The sequence below is a fragment of the Crocuta crocuta genome, unplaced genomic scaffold, assembly GCF_008692635.1.
Source record: "Crocuta crocuta isolate KB4526 unplaced genomic scaffold, BGI_CrCroc_1.0 scaffold60, whole genome shotgun sequence".
In the NCBI taxonomy this organism is placed as follows: domain Eukaryota; kingdom Metazoa; phylum Chordata; class Mammalia; order Carnivora; family Hyaenidae; genus Crocuta; species Crocuta crocuta.
The window spans coordinates 1,940,223-1,960,689 of NW_027527145.1; the positions used below are offsets into that span (position 1 = coordinate 1,940,223).

The 20,467-nt window shown below is 39.9% G+C and overlaps 2 protein-coding genes across 2 annotated transcripts in view; both read right to left on the minus strand.

Annotated features, from left to right (window-relative positions):
- The window catches only part of TBC1D4 (TBC1 domain family member 4), a 61,291-nt gene extending 47,197 nt beyond the window's left edge, over positions 1 to 14,094 (minus strand). The window contains exons 1-4 of the mRNA XM_077760799.1: positions 14,017 to 14,094; positions 7,981 to 8,113; positions 3,592 to 3,683; positions 3,196 to 3,306 (exon numbers count right to left, since the gene is read on the minus strand). Coding sequence (XP_077616925.1) covers positions 3,196 to 3,306; positions 3,592 to 3,683; positions 7,981 to 8,101 — 324 coding nt within the window. The 5' untranslated portion in view covers positions 8,102 to 8,113; positions 14,017 to 14,094. The remainder of the gene's footprint in view (positions 1 to 3,195; positions 3,307 to 3,591; positions 3,684 to 7,980; positions 8,114 to 14,016) is intronic.
- LOC144229487 (TBC1 domain family member 4-like) overlaps positions 12,619 to 20,467 on the minus strand; it is a 119,691-nt gene continuing 111,842 nt past the window's right edge. Inside the window, 4 exon segments of the mRNA XM_077761564.1 lie at positions 12,619 to 12,672; positions 14,017 to 14,121; positions 18,511 to 18,600; positions 20,008 to 20,467. The exon segment at positions 20,008 to 20,467 is cut by the window's right edge and continues 13 nt beyond it. Coding sequence (XP_077617690.1) covers positions 12,619 to 12,672; positions 14,017 to 14,121; positions 18,511 to 18,600; positions 20,008 to 20,467 — 709 coding nt within the window.

Below are 20,467 nucleotides of genomic sequence, written 5' to 3' on the forward strand. Positions count from 1 at the left end.
CCCCCCCCCCCCCAAGAAAGGAAAGAAAGCAATGGATATAGATGTGAGCTAGAATGGGCTCTGGTGTGTATAAAGGATTTGAAGGGCACTCTTGTCAGGCTTTCAGGAAAGAACAAGACAAAAATAGAAAAATTGTATTGGTACTTAGCACAGCACTGTAGATGCTCAGTAAATACCAGACGAATAAATGGAAAGAAGGAAGGAAGGCTGGGAGGAAGAGAGAAAGTGAGGGAGAACTTACTTCTACCAGCAGGAAAACAATTTGTTAAAGTCTCCTCTTCTGCGATCTTTCTTGCACATCCCTACTCACACACTGCTTTTGGGCCCCTAGAGAACATCACTACCACCACCAATGACTGAAATACGCAAACCCATGCACAGATTTTAGGCTTTATGTTTCTTAACCTTCCTATACCACTGGCCATAGTTGATCTTCTAACTTGAACTTACCTCCTACCTTGGGCACCCACCACAGCAAATATTCAGTCTCTTTCTACCGCATCTTCCTCTTTCAGTCTTTTTCACTAGTATCCTTTTAATTCACTCGTTGCCTGACATGCAGGTGTTCCTTGGTACCTCCCACTTCGACTTCAAGTCTATGCCAGAGCCCAATGTCTTCCATACTTACACGATCAACACAAATTCCTCTGTGGGTACCAAATCCATTTTTCTAATTAAATCTCTAACACATTTCTAAAATTGAACTCTTATTTCTTATTTCCATCCCTTTCTCCACTCTTGTTTTCCTTCTGTATGTCCTAGACTAGCTTCATCCAGATCCCCCAAATCTGAAACTGTGAAGCCTCCCTTAGCAATCCCCTTTCCCTTCCTTGACACATGTGCCAGGTCTCAAAGTCCTAAAGATCACGCCTCCAAAATGGCTCTTGCCTCATTCCCTTTCCCACATCTCCAGTAGTGCTATAGCTCAGCTTCTCTCCAAAACAAAATAAATTCTTTTTTTTAAGTTTGTTTATTTATTTATTTTGAAGGAGAGACAGAGAGAAAGAAAGAGAGAGAAAGCATGTGCCCAAGAGGGGAGGGGCAGAGAGAAAGAGAGACAGGATCCCAAGCAGGCTCCACATCATCCACACAGAGCCTGATGTGGGGCTCAAACTCACAAACTACAAGATCATGACCTGAGCTGAGATCAAGAGTCGGATACTTAATTGACTGTGCCATCCAAACGCCCCCAAAATAAATACTTAAAGCCAGAATCACTCAATCAATTTTTTTTAAATTTTTTTTTTTAATGTTTTATTTATTTCTAGGAGAGAGAGAGAGAGACAGCATGAGCAGGGGAGGGTCAGAGAGAGAGTCAGTCACAGACTCTGAAACAGGCTCCAGGCTCTGAGCTGGTAGTCAGCACAGAGCCCGACGTGGGGCTCGAACCCACAAACCGCAAGATCATGACCTAAGTGAAAGTCGGATGCTCAACCGACTAAGCCACCCAGGCACCCCACTCAATCAAATTTTGTACAGGTTTTATCTCTGTCTGGTCCAAACTATATCATTGTCCCAATCCTGCCGTATCTCCATATTTTACTTTATTTGATTACATGTTGGTTTCTCCTCCTCAACAGTTAAGATGGCAGAAAACAGCTGTCATTATTCAACCCCATTGCCTAGTACATAGTATGCAACTTGATAAAAGTTTGTGCAATAATTAAACGAGTCACTTCTCACATATTCTATTACAAAATGCTCCTGATTTAGGAATGTGACTTCAGCCCTAACACTGTCAACCTCCTCACCCATCAAACTGTCCCACAAATTAACCATCACTATAACAGCAGAATCATCTCTTTAAATTACAAATCTGATCTCAAGCTCTTACTTGAAACCCTCCAATGACAAAGTCAGGCTGAGCACTTAAGGCTCTTCATCATCTCACCACTGCCAATCCTTCCAGCCAGTATTTCCCCATCAATCCCCAGGTATATCCTAAAAAGCCATTAAGTACTTTAAAGGCCTGCATGGAGCATGTCATGGTCACAGCTACTGCATTAACTTTGTGCTCAATGTCCGTTCCTTTAAAAACACTTCCTTGACTTTTTCTTTTTTTAATTTTTTTATATAGTTTATTTATTTTTGAGACAGAGAGAGACAGAACATGAGTGGGAGAGGGTCAGAGAGAGAGGGAGACACAGAATCTGAAACAGGCTCCAGGGTCTGAGCTAGGTGTCAGCACAAAGCCCAACGCAGGGCTCGAACCCACAAACTGTGAGCTCATGACCTGAGCCGAAGTTGGACGCTTAACCGGCTGAGCCACCCAGGCGCCCCTTCCTTGACTTTTTCAATGAACAAACTATCTCCCCTAAAACTTCAGCCTTCCACCACCCCTAAAACTGTCTTCTTTTTGAATTATTTAATTCTTCCCTCTTTCCTTACTCTCCCCTCTGCCTCTAAAGCAAAGACATAGCTATTTTTGAGCTCATTGCACATTCTTCTAAAAAGCCACTTTGTTAACCTCTATTCTGTGTCCATTTATCTGTCTGCATTCCCCTCTTCAATATGTGAGCTCCTTCCGGGAGGATTCATTCATCTCTTTTTTGTTCACCATTATCACACAGCTTGGCTCATAGAAGTTTCTCTCAAAGAGATTGTTCTATGCATACAATTCAGGAGTCACTAATAAAGTGATATGTGATTTGTTCTGAACAGAGTGAAACACAGACTAACCTGACTTAATGTTATGAAGTAAATATGTCGTTGTCTCCTTACATGCTGTTGCTTCTGTCTCGCTTTATCTACGTGCAGCTGAAAACACCTTCTCCACCACATTCACAAAAGTATCATACCCTCCTTCGCAGCTAAAATGGATTTTGCCAAAATACTACTGCTTCTTTGGGTATTTGCTCTTTACCCTTCAAGGCTGTGTGAGCTTTTAATGAAATAAAGTGTTCATGTGAATTTGAAATAAAATGGATTAATATGTTCATTCTAAATCATGAGCACTTGTTATTACTGTTTTTATAACAATAACCCATTTTATCACATTTTAAAACTCATCATTATTTTATCTCAATATTAAAACTTTCCATAAAACTGCTAAAATGCTGAAAAAATAAATCTGATAGAATGTTAGCCCTAAAGATGAGAACACAAAGAAAGGAAACTCCTATCACATCTTCTGTGATATTTTGACTAAATACATCAACAAAAGTAGGTCCAGGAAAACAAAAAACATCTTCTCACCGAGGGGCCTTCTCCAATGTGAACATGTGTCCTCTGCTTGGCCTCACACAGCTGCCTCAAATGTAAAATGACAAGTTCATTCTCCTCCTGGTCGCTGACTGGCTTCATTTTCTGTCCAACAGACAAACCAAGAGCACATGATGGCAACACAGCTTCTCTCATTTTATCGTATCCCCTCTTGGTTTCATGCGTCTGGCAGACAGACATAAATAACGCTAAGTGTTTCACTGCCCTTAGAAGGAAAAGTAATAGTGGTATTCTCGTCACTATCATATATAGTTCAAGAGGATATATATCTTTAACTTCGGAGAGAGAAGTGAAAAAAAAGAACTTAGAAAAACAGAATTCCATTCTCATTTCTTATATCTTATTTGTGAGAACTATAAATAATGTTACCTGGACTCGCTCAAAGATGTCTGCCTGCTCATTATCTGTCAGTGAAGAGAGATGTCTCTGTATTACCAGCTTGGCTCTCGGAGGGTAGAGACCTAAGGAAAACGAAGAAGATAAGTATTAAACAGAGTAGCTGATGCAAATGTACATCAAAATGTATACATAATGCATTACAGACTGAACCTTAAGCAGGCTCTGAAGCTAAATCTTCTCAAGGAGATGTGTTCCCACCCATAATAAACCATGGAACACTACCACAAAATGATTAAAGCTAGATGGAAATTTTACCTAAATCAACAGCCCTCTGTCAGTGATCCTGAAGTCAGAATTACTTTTTTAAATATTTTTAATGTTTATTTATTATCTTTTAAAGAGACAGAACGTGAGTGGGAGAGGAAGGACAGAGAAAGAGGGAGGAGACACAAAATCTGAAACAGGCTCCAGACTTCCAGCTGTCAGCACAGAGCCCAAAGTGTCCTCTGAACTACAAGATCATGACCTGAGGCAAAACCAGAGGCTTAACCGACTAAGCCACCCAGGCGCCCCCTGGAGTCAGAATTATTAACATAAAGTTTCTAAATGATACCAAGTCAACAGCATACCCACTAGCATACTAACAAACTTTGACACCACAGAAACTCATAGGTAAACACTAGCCTTGGCCAAAATCTCTAAGCTTAAACATGACAAAATATAGAAATATTTTTTTGCCAGAGAGTGAGAGAGAAGACAGGCAGAGGGACAAGGAGAGAGAGAATCTTAAGAAGTCTCCATGCCCAGAGCAGAGCCTGACACAGGGTTTGATCTCATGACCTGAGATCACGACCCAAGCCAAAATCAAGAGTGAAACACTTAAGCCACTGAGGCACCCAAGAGCCTCAACATGACATAATATTAATAATATGAAAAGGCAGAGCTCCAACATAAATAGGAATCTCTCCTTGTCATATGGGTCTGGTTTCACAGAACAAAATTTCAAGAATAGCAATAGTATTTGTGACATTTTTAGTGTTATTACTTTACCAAGAAATTGTTCACTTCTGTATATCATGTTATTTTTATATCTACCACACTCTTACACATAATTTATATCAAGTCCTTGGGCAAAACATTTTTCCATGAAAACATTTTTGGTTTTATAATTTTTTTAAAAGAGAAAAGAGTTATTTTCCTCTGAGTAAGATAACACTGTGTATGTATATTTGCTTTATATTTTATTACCCAAGTAATATACATTCCACATTTTTAAAATACTAGAACATTATAGATAGAGCTAAATTTGCCTTTGAGAGATACTAGAATCAGTGAGCAAACGCATAAGAGATAAGAGATTTGTGAGATTCAAAGTATCTTCCCTAAAATATCTTTTGGCTCCAGGGGGGAGAGTAGTACTTTTAAGTGGAAAACTGCTGAGAGCACCTTGAGCAGCTGCTAAGGCCAGCATGACCAGTAATAAACTCCTCAACATCATGAGTCCCATAACACGATGCACTGAGAAGGAGGCTGCACCATTTCTACAGTGCTCTTGTCAGGGAGGAGCGCCCTCAGTACAAATGTGAGAAGACCCAAGGGACACTCAACAGAGTAACGAAGTGATGCTTGTTGGGAATGGAAAGGTCACAGAAAATAAGGAAAGACTGAGGAGGAAGGTGAAGTAACAGCTACATATGATATAGAATCCTGAATGTGATGTGGAAAAGGACATGAATGAAAAAAGTGGTGAAAGATCAAATGAAATGTTTACTTTGGACAATATTGTACCAATGTTAATTTCCTATGCTGTACATTGCACTGAGCTATAGAAGATGTTAACAATTGGAAAGGATGGGGGATGAACATTTGGAAACTCTCTGCAACTTTCCTGTTAATCTAAAAGTAGGCCAAATTAAAAGTTCTTTCAAGGGGCGCCTGGGTGGCTCACTTGGTTAAGCGTCCAACTTCAGGTCAGATCATGATCTCACGGTTTGTGGGTTCAAGCACCGTGTCCGGCTCTGCGCTGACAGCCAGAGCTGGAGCCTGTTTCATATTCTGTGTCTCCCTCTCTCTCTGACCCTCCCCTGCTCATGCTGTCTCTCTCTATCTCTCTCTCAGAAATAAATAAAACATTTAAAAAATTAATAAAAAAATTAAGAAAAATAAAAGTTCTTTCAAAAAGAAATATAGGATTTTATGTATTTTTCCAGATAAAAGCAAAGTGTATGTATTATTCAGCAAATTATATTTTCACTCAATTATATAAAGATGTATCCAAGTAAATATACAGTTGAAATCCATTCCTATTAATTCACTGTATGAACATATTTCAGTTATGCTATTGATGCACATTTGGGTTGTTCACAATTTTCCCTTATTTAAAAACAACACAACCTTGAAAATGTCACCTTCTGAACCCGTATAAGAGTTTCTCTTATCAAGACAAGGAATTGGTAGGGAATTTTAGGTCAATACATTTCTATCAACTGTCTCCCAAAATGGCTACACCAATTTACACTACATTCAGCATCACATAAATGTATCAATATCCCCACAATTTCACCAATAGTTAATCTGAAAAGTATCTTACTGTTTTTTTTTTTTTTCCATTTTCATGTCTCTGACATCTAGTGAGGTTGAGAATCTTCTCAATTTTATTATTGGATCTTTTCTTTTTTTAAAAAAAAAATTTTAATGTTTGTTTTTGAGAGAGAGAGAGAGACAGCTCGAGCAGGGGAGGGGCTGAGAAAGAGGGAGACACAGATCTGAAACAGGGTTCAGGCTCTGGGCTGTCAGCACAGAACCTGATACAGGGCTTAAACCCCATGAACTGTGAGATCATGACCTGTGCTGAAGTCAGAAGCTTAATGGACTGAGCCACCCAGGTGTCCCATTTTGAACCTTCCATTTCCTTTTCATATGAGTGTTTTTTTAATATGAATTGTGTCATTGCCTACTTGTGGTTTTATCTTTCTCTTTCAGACAGTAAGAGTTCTTATGAATTCTGATTACCAACCTGCTATCTCTTTATTTCTTCTTTATCATTAGCTTTCAAGTAAGTAGTTAATATGTAAAAAATGTAAATTCTTATGAGGTCAAATCTACCAATGTTTTTCTTTTAACAGTTTTTGCATTTTTGTATCTTAATGCAAGCTTCCTTGTTTAAGGACACAGAATATGTGTCCTTAATATTCACATTTTATTTTAATAATTTTAACATTTTGCTTACACTGAGGGGTTTGATCCATCTAGAATGTATTTTGAGTAGGATAAGTAGAAGGAATATTTCTCTCTTTAAATAGCAAATTGATCCAACACTCTTTCCTGAGCAATTCAGCCTTTCCTCCAGAATTTATAATGTTCTCTTTACTGTACACCAAAGAACCTTCTGTTTTTGTAAAGGTACAAATGTGAAAATAATGTGCATTTTGTATATTATACATTTTGAAATCTGAATATTACATGTAAAAAGTCCTTGATCACACAGCTGATTGGATATTCAATCAACACTGATGTTCGTCATCAATTTTGACACGTGCCTATAATCTTGCTGTCTACTGAGGAGAAATCACAATCTGCATTTACAATGACTAGACTATTCTCTGCTGGGTTCTGGCGCTTGCATTCTCCCCATCCATCGTAACAGCTATCATACCGAACTGCATTCACTGGCTCACATGCCTGTCTTCCACTCTAGATGGTAAGTAAGCTCCTGAAGGCTCAGTCCACATCTCAATCATTTCTGTATCCCCAGTGCCTAGTACATTACCTGGCACTTAGCAGATTCTTAACAAAGTGTTTACTGACTTGCATTTCTTCTATTGGGAAGTTGTTTTCAACCTTTTTTTTTTCCCAGTAAGAGCTACTGAGGAGAAAGGGGATGTGAGTTACAGAGTCATCTCTCCCCCCTCCTGAGTACACCTTTTTTTTAAAACCTGCTTTATGATATCACACTGTCTGTGTCATTTTCAAATATCCCTCAAAAGCCACACAAGGTTCTTTCCAGTTATACACTTTTAGGGAAAGGAACATATCATCAAGTGAGAGGGGAATAAAAGAGATTTCTATAAACAGTCGACATTCTGGGATGCCTTTGCCTCTCTTCACTCATTCGACAAATATTTGGGCAGTTCCCACTAAGTCTACAGCAGTCCTAACAACTGTGAGAAATCCAGCTCCCTTCCTTGGCCTTCAGAAGAAAAAAACTAGAAAGAGAAAGAAAGAGGGGGTGTAGGGGGTAGGAAACATCAGGCGCCTCGGAAAGACTGTTCGCACAAATCTGACTGGACCTGAGAAATGACTCTTTGGGCTCTGGGTTCACCTGGAAACAAAGAACAATTCAATGACAGGAGTGACCTTCTCACTGTCCCAAAGACCAAAGTACATCTGCTTTTGCCCTGGGGCCAAGTCATACTGTACCTTCGACCCTCTCACAGAGCTTATGCAGGGAGTGCATGGGGCAGGCCTCACACAGCTTGATCTGGGTCTTGGCACTCTGCAGAGCAGCGGCTGTGCTGAAAGCCTGCTTCAGAGTCAGCATTACCTCATCCACCTACAGGGAGAAACAGAACACAGGCCTCTAAAAGTTTGCTTTCACGCTCACACATTAAAAGCCCAACAGCAATGAGAGACTTTGTGGATGCTGACCAAATAATAAGTAAGTGAATTTGATGACTACAGAGCTAAGAGAGAGAAAATATCAAATGTCACCTTAGACCTTCAATTACATTATCACTGAAAGCTGGATAAAGTAAGGCCATTTGAATGTGTAGAACGCTGATGACTTGAATGCTATTTTTGAATTCCACTGAGTGCTGTACCATCCCTGACAGTTTAACTGACAGTCAATCAGATCTTTGTTTAATTAAGTAATATATCAAGTTCCTTCGGAAGTTCTGTCTGCAATCCATAGGGAGCCACAAAACAGGTCTAATGTTCACTTCTGGTAATAGGTATCTTACTTACTTTATCCTTCTGGATCATGTTTAGTATAAAAATAAATAAAACAAGGGTTTAAGCAAAGTTCTGGGGGAAAACAAGTTCAATTTCAATAATGTCAAGGGAAGTCTGTGAAGGTTGCTAGTCCTACCTCTGTGTCTGCTAATTTATTATAATTTCACTTCTGATTTATGGCACTAAGAAGTCCTGACATCATGTTGGTGAATAACCAGGGCAGCAGTTTGAAAACCGCCAGCTGGTTTCTCCTCGTTCGGCCAATGGCTCCATCAAGAAGTGTAAACCTGGCATTCTAGTCTCCTGGTTGTTTCTTTGGGGTCAGTTATCAACTCATCCTCACCCATTGCTACACTGACCTCAGGCCCATCTCCCCTGTGATTCAATCATCAATGTGAGTGAGCTGTGGTTTTCCCACACACTGTCGACCAGAGATCAAAGTCTAAAACCTCCATGCAGAGCTATGGTATCAAGGTCCTCACCAGAACTAGCTTTGCTACTGAAAAACAAAGTCACTTTTTCCCCTCTCCCTTCAGCCTGGTTTAAGAATATGCTATTATTTAAAGGATTTTAATCTACTTCTGCATTTGAGTGTATGAAGAACCTGAAATGAAATGAACGTTATTCCTCTAATATTATTAATGGAGATATCCAAACACTGAGCAACCAGTCATTATTAAGTTATGTTTGACTATGTCACCAATTTTTTAAAGGCTTATGAATAATTTCACATTGTTCCATAAATAATGAATTATTCATAAAGTCTGCTCTCTTATACCATAACTAAAAAATAAAGATTTCTCGCTCCTGAAAACAAAACCACCACATGTTTAATGCCTTTGCAGTTTTATTTCATTTGCCTTGTTGTGTATTCAAAAGCAATTTCAATGACTCAGGCACACGTTTGTTTTTATTTTCTTGTTTTCCACTTATTAAAGGCACCGAAAGGATGAGTCCTCTGCTTGGCTTTCATATGGACTTATTATTTGTGATTATTAATACTGCTTTATAAAGGGCCTCCAATGCAAATACTGAACTTTCACGTTTTCTTCTTTATTTCTAGGTGAAACAAAAGCCCATTTCAATGGTGTCTAACGTGTGGCTACCAATTTCTTCCAGCCACAAATATTACTAAAAACTCTATTTGATTTCTAGGGGCGCCTGGGTGGCTTAGTCGGTTAAGTGTCCGACTTTCGCTTAGGTCATGATCTCGCGGTTCGTGGGTTTGAGCCCCCCGTCGGGCTCTGTGCTGACTGCCAGCTCAGAGCCTGGAACCTGTTTCAGAGTCTGTGACTCCCTCTCTCTCTGACCCTCCCCTGCTCACGCTGTCTGTCTGTCTGTCTCTCTCTCCTAGAAATAAAAAAACATTTAAAAAAAAAACTCTATTTGATTTCTAAATGTTTAAATGTTTTGCTTTTTTAGCTCCATCATTTTTTTAGGTGGCCTATAAATTCTACAATGGGATCAGAGCAACTAAAAGTTCAAACTAGTGCAGTATGAATAACTTAATTGTTTTAGTCTATCTACAACAACAAAAAATCATAGGTCATGTTAAGAAGTTAAAAGTAAAGGACTTCACAAGGATAAATCAATCACATGTAAACAAAAGGAGAGTATTCTTAACATTACAATCAGGCAAATTAAATTTCCAGTGAAAACTATGAGGTGGGACAAAGAAAGACAATTTATGATATTAAGGTAAAAATCCATAATGAAGATAATGTTCACAAACATTTATGCACCAAACTTGGGTATTTCATAGCATTTAAGAATCAATGTAAGAATCACAGAATGTGTAAGGACTTCGCAGGATTACCTAATTCAATTCTCTCGAAAATGTGAACTATTAACCTCCATACAAATTCTGGGTCTTGGTAGCCTGAGTCTTTTTTTTTTTCCCATACTTTTCCTGGACACTGTTGTCTATATCTGTGGAGTTTTACTTTTTCTTCGTCTTAAGTAGCAACTTCCACTTTTTTCCAGACCTTGCAAACCAATTTTGGAGAATGCAGAAGTGGTGTTCTCCACAAATCTCAAGGGTTGGTCAAACAAGATGCAGCCGCCTGCCTACCGCTATTTTGCAAAGGAAGGAAGGCATACTGAGCATCTAAACTTGGGGTGAAAAACCCCAGGAGTCATGAGAACATTATATTGTTTATCAATTCACAGCAACGGCTACAAAGACAGAAAAGAAAATGCAAGTTGTGTATTCTTTGTACTCAGAGAAGATGGCTCAGCATGTGTGGTTTTGCAATACTTTGTCTTACACAACTGCCAAGCCACATCAATCATAACACTGCTTAGACTATAATATTTAATTAACTGTTCTGTTTTGTTCTATATACCAGCTGCTTGAACCATCCTCTTTTAATAAAGGAAATCTCATTTAGCTTTTCTTCTGGCTTGGAGTTCTGATGCCTCACTCGTCAGTTAAGACGCTACTGATAAAATTAGAATCAACACATTTTTAAAGATTCCAGCAAAGCTCTCTTCTAAGGAATAACAATGCCAAAATAGTAATTCGGATGCAGCTTCAGTGTAAAAGGAAGACATTCTCGGCCACTCTGGGCTGTGGACTTAGTCACAGAGCTTCCTCAGGTGGAAAATTCAACATATTCTCAGACTTTCTAGTCTTAGCTCCCGGTTTCAAACACATGTATGAGGACAAAACAAAAATACTAGAAACTATCAACAAAACCAAACTTATAAAGCAGATTGAGAATAAGGTTTCATGTACCTTTCCTTTTAGTGCAGGTTACTCAGTAATCAGATTAACTGGCACCTGGAAAATGATTGTCTGAAGTTAAGAGTCACACATTCACTCAGACTACCCTGAAAGACTACCTGATACTCTAGTCTAGAAACACGGGGGGATACAACAAGAATAAGAGTGGTCGTGACCTTGTTTGAGTCACAATCTCTGGACTAGAAAGTTATGTGAACAAAGTTGAGAGTGGGCATTGACAGGAACTGTTACAGACCTATGAACAATGTGTCGCAAGAGCACTGGCAATAAAGCAACTAAAAGAAGTCAATTCCTTTAAAAAAAAGAAAGAAAGAAAAAAGCCATCCAAAAAGGCTTCAGTAGGATGTACACGAATACAAAGTTGAAAAGAAGAAGGGGATTTAAGTCAGAGTAAAGCAAGGCCAGGCCAGAGTCACATCCAATGAAGAGGTAAAGAGAATGTGAAAATAGGAGATGAAAAACTGGCGTAGTCTCCTTGTTTAGAAGCAGCACACCCTGGAGGCCACCATCCTTGCCTGACAAGATAAAAGTATGAGCCGCGGCTCCGGCTTCTTCTGACACAGCAGATTCCTCACTCAGCGTAGCCAATAGTGACCTCAGGACATCTGCTGTACTTGTGTGAGCCCCAGCCATTCACTTAAATCCCTGGTCCTCTGTGTCCCAAACCAAATGAAAGCCACCTCACACCAGTCATCACACCAGCCTCCACTGTCAGACCCAGAGACCAGTTCAGGGGATGGGACGGCCCAAGTGAGAACACACATCATGAAAGGGAGAGGCAGCGCAGTGGGGACCACAGAAAGAGGAAGGCCCTTTTGCCAAGCCAGACGATCTAGACCTTGTCTCTTAACAAGGAGGCATAATCTGGTTCCTGGAAATTTTGTGAGAAAAAAAAACCTAGAGCGTGATGCAGTAAGTGGACAGATGACATATTAAGCAAGTGGCAGGGAGACTAGTTAGGACACTAGGGTGAAGGTCCAAGCAAGGAAGACGAATGCCCAGAACTCAGATGGCAGCCAGAGAGGGAAAGGAGGAGAAATGGATATGGGGCTTCTCTACCTTTAAGCTAACAGGCATTGGTGAACAAGTGGATACAGAAGGTAAAGGAGAATGCGTTACGATTTCTAATTTGGGAAGGTGGGTACATGGAGCTGCCAAAATAAAACATGGAACACAGGACAGGTTTTGGAAAGGCAGAGGAGTAAGGGATCCAGAACATGGTGGAAGACTCAGCCTCACCGAAGAACCATAGAAGGACGGGGGGAGGTGTGAGCGGGAAGCAGGACACCAGATTCTCTTGGCCTTATTTTCTACCTAATGCTTGCCTGGCTGGCACTTTCCAGCGCCACGTCACTGTTCTATCTGCCTTTCTCTTCCTCTATCCCTGTCCTCATCTGCTCCCATGCTTTCAACTATCATTTACATAATGGCAATTCTCAAATCTCTATCTCCAATCCTGAACTGGGCCCATCCAGGTGGTCACCTGGATCTCAACATGGAGAGTTTTGCTGGGCATGGTTAATTGCCTAACATGAAAATAAAATGTAAATGGAGCTCTCTTGAGTAAAAAAGTTGTTAGTGATGGGAGTGCTATATTCCCCAGAGAAAAAGGTTGAGACCCCAAAGAGCCCCAGGCAGAAAGTGCCTTTGTGGTTGAGCCTGGGTGGCTAAGTCAGCTGAACACCAGATTTCTTGGTATCAGCTCAGGTTGTGATCTCGTGGTTGTGATCTCACAGTCGTGGGATCAAGTCCCACGTCCAGCCAGCACTGAACAGAGCCTGCTCGGAATTCTCTCTCTCCTCCTCTCTCTGCTCCTCCTCAGCTCCTCCTCAGCTCACACACACACACACACACTCTCTCTCAAAATAAATAAACAAAACTTAAAAGAAAAAAAAGTGCTTTTGTACCAATTCACTCCCATATCTTCATGTTTCCTCTACTCAGTGTCTCTACGGGGAATATGGAAGGCCAGAGCTGTATAGAAATGCTGGCAACATGCACCAAAGCAATGAGGAGAATGCTGCCTGGCTTGCTGTGAACCTCTAAGTGGTGTGTGCTTCCCCAGGAGAAGTGCTTACAGGTGTATCATATGCCTAAAGAAATATTTTTCTTCAAAGTATGGTGACAGAGCTAAGGGTTTGTGTTAGAATGGTTAGGAGAGCTCACACAAGTGGAAGAAAAAGTAAAAAGTCTCAGGGGGAAATTATCAAAATATTTCTTCAACTCTAGCTGCCCCCATGAAGGGGCAGGTCGAGGGAGCGAGGGGAGGGTGCTGGAAAGAAGAATTGACTTTTAAATTCCAAAGAAAGAAAATAAAGGCTAAAATAAGACCATAAGAAATAAAGTTGTTAAAAAATGAGAACAGTCACTAAGAAAGAAAACCAAATCCTTCTCTGCTGATGTAAGCGTGACCTCCTCAAAGTCATAATAATTCAGAGACTAAGAGCTCAGTGGTCTTCTTTTTATCTTATATGAGCAATGGGGGGAAAAAAATGAGCTCTTCCATTATTAGTGTTTTCTTACCTTTTAAAAATTCTCCTGATCACGTGACTGAATTTGTTCAACTCCAGGAAGTATCCAGGCTTAAAAATTACCATTACATTTTGCTTTTGTTTTTCTTCTTTTGTGCTTTAAATAGCAGAAATCTGTCCCTAGGTGCCCTCTTCCTTTTCCACCGGTGGCGGCTGTGTGAGGCTTGGGTGCACCGTTAGCCTGAGGAGTGGGCAGAAGCTGGCGGACAGCAGTCAGCTACTTACCAGAGATTCGCTGGCGCACTGGAACACGTAACAGATATAGTGGCTCAGCCCTGGCTCTGGTGACTCCCGACAGATAAAGCCAAAATGATCAACATGCTTTATACCCTACAGTTGGGGAAAAAAGTACAGTGTTCATTGGAATATATCCAATTAATCAACACTATGGAAATCAGCATCAGTTCTATGCTTTCACACTTCCACGAATTACTCCTTCTCAGCCCTGTGAGAAGGGACACAATGTCATAGCAAATTTGTGTGGCAGTCTTTTGACACATAAAATAAAGGGAAAGATCAATTCAGATTGTTTTGTTTCAGACAAACACTCCTGCACGCTGTGACTCCGGCCATAGGAAGAAAACTACGATGGCGTGATTCATTTCTCGTGTAATAAAACTGCCACTTGCTGTTTGCAAATAATGGAGTTTTCAATTTATTGGTCTTCTTAGAACAGTCTGATAGTTTATCATAAGCCCTTTTCTTGTCCATATGAAGCTAAGAATCAGAAACACTATGGCTAATAATGCTCTAATTGAGTGGCATGCAATTCCCTTAAGTGTGCATTGAGAATACTAGAATACCTATCTATATACATAGATATTTAAGGAACCACAGCAGTTAGAAAAATAATATATTAACAAAATTATTGCAGATATCAATCATCCAAATTTATAAATCACTGTATTTCCCGAATGCAGGCCAAATAACCTCAGTTATACTTAATTAAAAAACTGTGAATCATCTGTCAATTTCAGCCAGGCTGAATACATATATACCAATTAGCAGACAGCACCTTGTTATTTTAATACTTTAAAAAGCCAGGTAGACAACATATTTAAAGTTGTCGTGCAATCACCTAAATCCCAGTGAAAAGAAAACAGGCTTTGGAGTCAGACAGATGTGTGCTTCAGTCTTAGTTCAACCCATCTACAAAGTATGAGACATTGTGCTGGGTTTCTAATCATGATCTCTAAGGCTCCATTTCTCATTATAAAATAGTGGTAATGGTACCTATGCCAGCAATTTTCAAAATTTACAACGAAGAATTATCTATTATAGTCACCAACACATAACTTTGATAAATGGTAACCACTATTACATATCTTATAATATGCTCGGTCTATCCAATGGATATGAATAAAGGAAATCAATTCTGACCAAAAGAAAAAAGGCAGTAAGGAGGAATGAGGTTACAATTTATGAGGTAAAAGCAAGCTGCATCTGGTGCAACTCCTTAGCGATTAAAAAATATCGGGGCGCCTGGGTGGCTTAGTTGGTTAAGCATCCGACTTTCGCTTAGGTCATGATCTCATGGTTTGTGGGTTCGAGCCCTGCGTTGGGCTCGGTTCGTGGGTTCGGGCCCCGCATCGGGCTCTGTGCTGACTGCCAGCTCAGAGCCTGGAGCCTGTTTCAGTCTGTGACTCCCTCTCTCTCTGACCCTCCCCTGCTCATGCTGTCTCTCTCTCTCTGTCTCCTAGAAATAAAAAAATAAAAAAATTAAAAAAAATATATCTTTTACTAGCTTAGTACTAAGTGGCAAAAATTCATAGGACCTCGTGAGCTTAGGGAGACATCAAGCCATGGCAATGTCTCCTGGAAAGAAAAGCCACTCCCATCTTCCCCATGCTTGCCAGGGACACAGTCCTATAGATTTTGCAGAAAGAAACTTTTGGTAGGTGTGCATGTGTTAAAAAGGAGGCGTGTTCCTGAATGTGGCCACATTGTATCAGTTCAGTGCTGGGGAGAGAAGTAACAAGAGCAGGGCCACTCGTGAGGAGCAGAGGTAAAGTAACAATTACTCTGATGAAAGGCCTCTCCACAAATGTTTAATTCATGTTCTACACCAGAAGCTTAGAATACAAAGCTTGCTTTAAAAACGGAGGGAAAAAAGCAAAACTCATGTTTAGACTGCAGTTTTATATACTGAGTTTGGTTGGTTCTTTTTTTTCTTTTTTTTTCCACCTCTAATTTTTTTTTATTTTTTTTTTTGGATGTTCAATGATCATTGCTAGTTTTCGTACTGGGAGGTCTGAGGACTGAATGGGTGAGAGGCATAGCTTTTTAGGATGACTCTTGCCGTTCTGGGAGGCAGGAACTACACTGGTTTCTATGTCACATCTTCCTCTGTACTCGGCACAGCTCCCACACATAGAAATGCTCAACATTTTAATAAATTCAACATTGTTTTTTTTAATAAACTCAACTATATTTAAATTAGGGAAATCTGTTCATCAAAAGCCACCCTTAAGAGAGTGAAAAGTCAAACTGCATAATGAGTAGATATTTACAAAACATACAACCCACAATAATCTTTCACCCAACTATATAAACAACTCTTACAGACCAGTATGAAAAAAAGAAAACCCGCAGAAGAACAAGATAGTATTTGAAGACGCATTTTGTAAAAGAATATGACAAAATGGCCAATAAACATATGATAAAGTCCTCAACCTTGTTAGTCATCCAGAATTATGCTTAAAATACACATGAAATACCATTTTACGCCTTCCATGATGGCTATTACTTTAAAAATATTGACAGAATTAGTAAACATGTCAAGCACCTGAGACATTCCTACACTGCTGTGAGAAGTATAAATTAGTATAATTAAGTAAACCATTTTTAAAAAGTTATTCTTAATTTACATGCAAGTTAATTATTGGAGTGCAATAATGACTGCAGTAGAATCCAGTGATTCATTCTCTACATATAGCAGCCACTTATTGAACAGCTAACTATTAAGATGTATCTTAACATTTTATTCTGATGCCTTATAGAATGAGACACCACAAAATAAGACACCTGCCATCACAAAACTTTTGATCTTGCCGAGACTCTCAGTAAACAGGCAATTACAAGACTTAATAACTATTTTTTCAGGGGCACCTGGGTGGCTCCGTCAGTTGCATATGACTCTTGATTTCAGCTCAGGTCGTGATCTTGCAGACCATGGATTCAAGCCCTACATTGGGTCCTGTGCTGACAGTGTGGAGCCCACTTGGAAGTCTCTCTCTACTCTCTTTCTGCCCCTCCCCTGCATGTTCTCGCTCTAAATAAATAAATAAATAAATAAACTTTTTTTCCAGTTCAAGTGAACATAATCTTTCTACCATATTTTTGGTCCTTTAAATAGAATTTAGAAAACTGCCATTTATCATTCCTATAAAGATGCTGCCTCTCTCTCAGTTATTAAAGTAAAAAGCTTTTATTTTATGACTTATTTTATGTCACCATGTAATATAACAAATATTGAAATATTAGACATGAAACTGCATTAGCTGAGGCTGAGGTGAATAATTAACAAGATGTACAAAAGCTAATCATTTCTGAAAGGCAGAATATCTGAATATTATACCTATGGCAATGCCATCTCTGAAATTTAAAAATAAGTAGAAGTCCCAGGGTGCCTGTGTAGCTCTGTTGGTTGAACAGCTCAGCTGGCTTAGTCAGTCAGTTGAGCATCTGACTCTTGATTTTGGCTCAGTTCATGGTCCTAGGGTTGGGATGTGGGATGGAAGCCAATGTAGGGCTCTGCACTGAGTGTCTAGCCTGCCTGAAATTCTCTCTCTCCCTCTGCCTTTCTTCTCTGCTCACACACTCTTTAAAATAAAAAAATATTGGTAGTCTTGTGGAGTTTTGTTTTGTTGTTTTTTTTGGTTGTATCGATTTTTCAACATTAAAATACAGAAAAGGACCTTGGCAAGATCTAGGTCCCTAAAGGTGCACCTAAGTCACCCAGCTAGGAGAGAAGTTAATTCTTCTCTATTCTAGAACCTCTGCAGAGGCATCCTTGCATTCTTAACCTTCCCATATTTAGGTTTAGGTACTCTCTCCACTCCAATATCTTCAAAAACTCTTTCTGTGTTTACAATATATTTAGGTAGCTCTAACTTTGGGACAGACATTCTAAACTATTACTGTGGTACTTAGGACTCTGGTTTAGGACCGCTATGACCTTGTACACATTTAGCTGCGTCAGTAATTTCAAATACATGGTTTGTGGCCTGAAAATAAACAAAAGAACAAAAATATACCAAATGTTCTTTTCAAACTTTTGCATTTACATTAAAAGAAGTTGAAAGTACTAGTTCTCCTTTTGCTACCTGCTACGATATAAAGAGCAAGCATGACTCAGTGATACCCACAAGTCCCACTACCCAAGACACTGAGGAACACTAACTGTGAAGGTATTTTTCAAAAGAACTTTCCACCACAAAAAATCCACCAGAGGAAGGTATGTGATAAAGTGACGTTACAAGGAGAAAGGGGTGACAAAAATGAGGACCAACTATTAATATACTGAGGGACCTAGACAGGACTCTGTTACTAGCAGAGACCCAAACACAGGAACCCTCTTATTTAAGACAAATCCACTTAAAAATTTTAAATTAAAAAAATAGTAAAATTTGGAAGAGTCTAAATATAGTCATCAGATTATTAATTTAAAAACAAGATAAAATTGGCTTTGACAAACATCTGACGTACTTTAATACATACCTGAGAACAAGAAGAGATATCTTTAAAATTCTTTTCAAGCACAACTGATTTAGTGTCTGGACTGATAAGGTTAATCTCAAACCGCCCAACCTTAAAAATAAAAACATGCCAGTTAATTTCAATTCACAAGGACCCCAACATCTTACTTTACAATTAAATATCCAACTAGTAATATAGATTCAATTGCTCACATAGTCACACGTGCTTCAACATCCAATCCAAACAGTATTTCAACTCCAAATATCAGCTGCCTCACATTTCCTCCTTTAGTCCAAAGATTAAGTGGGTCTTAAATTACAAGATACAAGAAACCTTTTTTTTTCCATATTAAAAGTGATCGTCTTTTTAAAAACATGCAACCTTTCTTCACTTCATGATGTCTAAAACGACTAATTATTTAATTATAATTTATAATCATACTTCCTCCCAAATGCTCAACAAAAAGATAACATTTGCTATTGGACACATTAGTTAAACTTTTTGAAAATCAACAGGCAGAGAAATTAACATCAATTCCTGTTGTAAGGCAAGAAAATGGATAAATCCATTAGTCCCCAAAAAGAGAGTTAGCATATCATCCAAGAAAAATCCATGAACACTTTCATTACATGCCTAGAGTTATCAAAAACAGAACAGGACAAAACAAAAGAACCCATGAGCCTCTGATAAGTCAGGATTACACACTGGGATTGTTTACCAAGGTACTCTGTGGAATTTCCTTACCTAGGGTTCATTATCACAGGATAAAAGGACAGTCACTCTTTTTTTTTTTTTTCCCAGAAAACTCAGATCTTACAAGCTGAGGACTAAAGAACCTTTCCAGGGCTTTGTTTTGACTGAAGTTCATTTAGGGGAAACTTGGCATTTTCTGTCTCCTGTACAAATTTGAAAACTACTTTTTAGAATGAAGATAGATCTTTGACATCTGTAATACAGCTTTCACCATATTATTTTAGTAATGGATCCAGTAAGTAGTCAGACCCATGGTGTTTCTTTAACCTTCTATGTATAACAGAACTAACTAGTGTATTCTTATCTGAAATACACCTGGGAGCCTCTAGACTTTTCCTTCTCTAAAGAAAACTTTTTCTTTCTAACTTCACGTCTACCTCACTTTCCTAGATTCACATCTTTTTTTTTTTAATTTTTTTTTAATGTTTTTTATTTATTTCTAGGAGAGAGAGAGACAGCGTGAGCAGGGGAGGGTCAGAGAGAGAGGGAGTCACAGACTGAAACAGGCTCTAGGCTCCAAGCTGGCAGCCAGCACAGAGCCCGACGCGGGGCTCGAACCCACGAACCGCGAGATCATGACCTGAGCGAAAGTCGGACGCTTAACCGACTAAGCCACCCGGGCGCCCCCCTAGATTCACATCTTTAAGCCCGCTGTAAGACTGGCTTTCTGCACCTAAGAGACAGCAGCAGCTTCTATTTAGGAGTCAACCTAAGGCAAATGCTGGGGATAAGAAGGAGAATCTACTTAATTGCTTCTTTCTCCACCTCTCCGTGTCCAGTTCCCTCGCTTTTTTTAAAATCCGCATTCCACGTCTGCCTCACAGCCCTGTTCTGCCCACCTTTGCTCTTTTCTCCACCTGCCCTCTGGGCTCCCAGGGAAGAGTGGAGGCTGGACCAGCGCAGAGCGCGGAACCGGGCGGGGCCCACAGTCTGGGCTGCTGGACAGAGCCNCGAATCCGAGGGCTGTACGTGACTCGGCGCGCTGGCGTGTCTCCTCCGCGGCTGTGGTTTTTGGCTGTTCTCGTGAACTTTCCTTTGCAAGACTCCAGTGACACTGCTGCACCGAGACCGGAACTCCTGCTGTTCGTCAAAGCCAGAATCTTCCAAAATCCGCTCCGGGAAGCCAACTCGAGAGCTGGGCAGCCCGGGCTGGCCGGCCGCGGACGACGGGAAGGCGTGCTGCGTGGCGGGGACGCCATCCCCTTCCTCGGACAGGGCCTCTGCG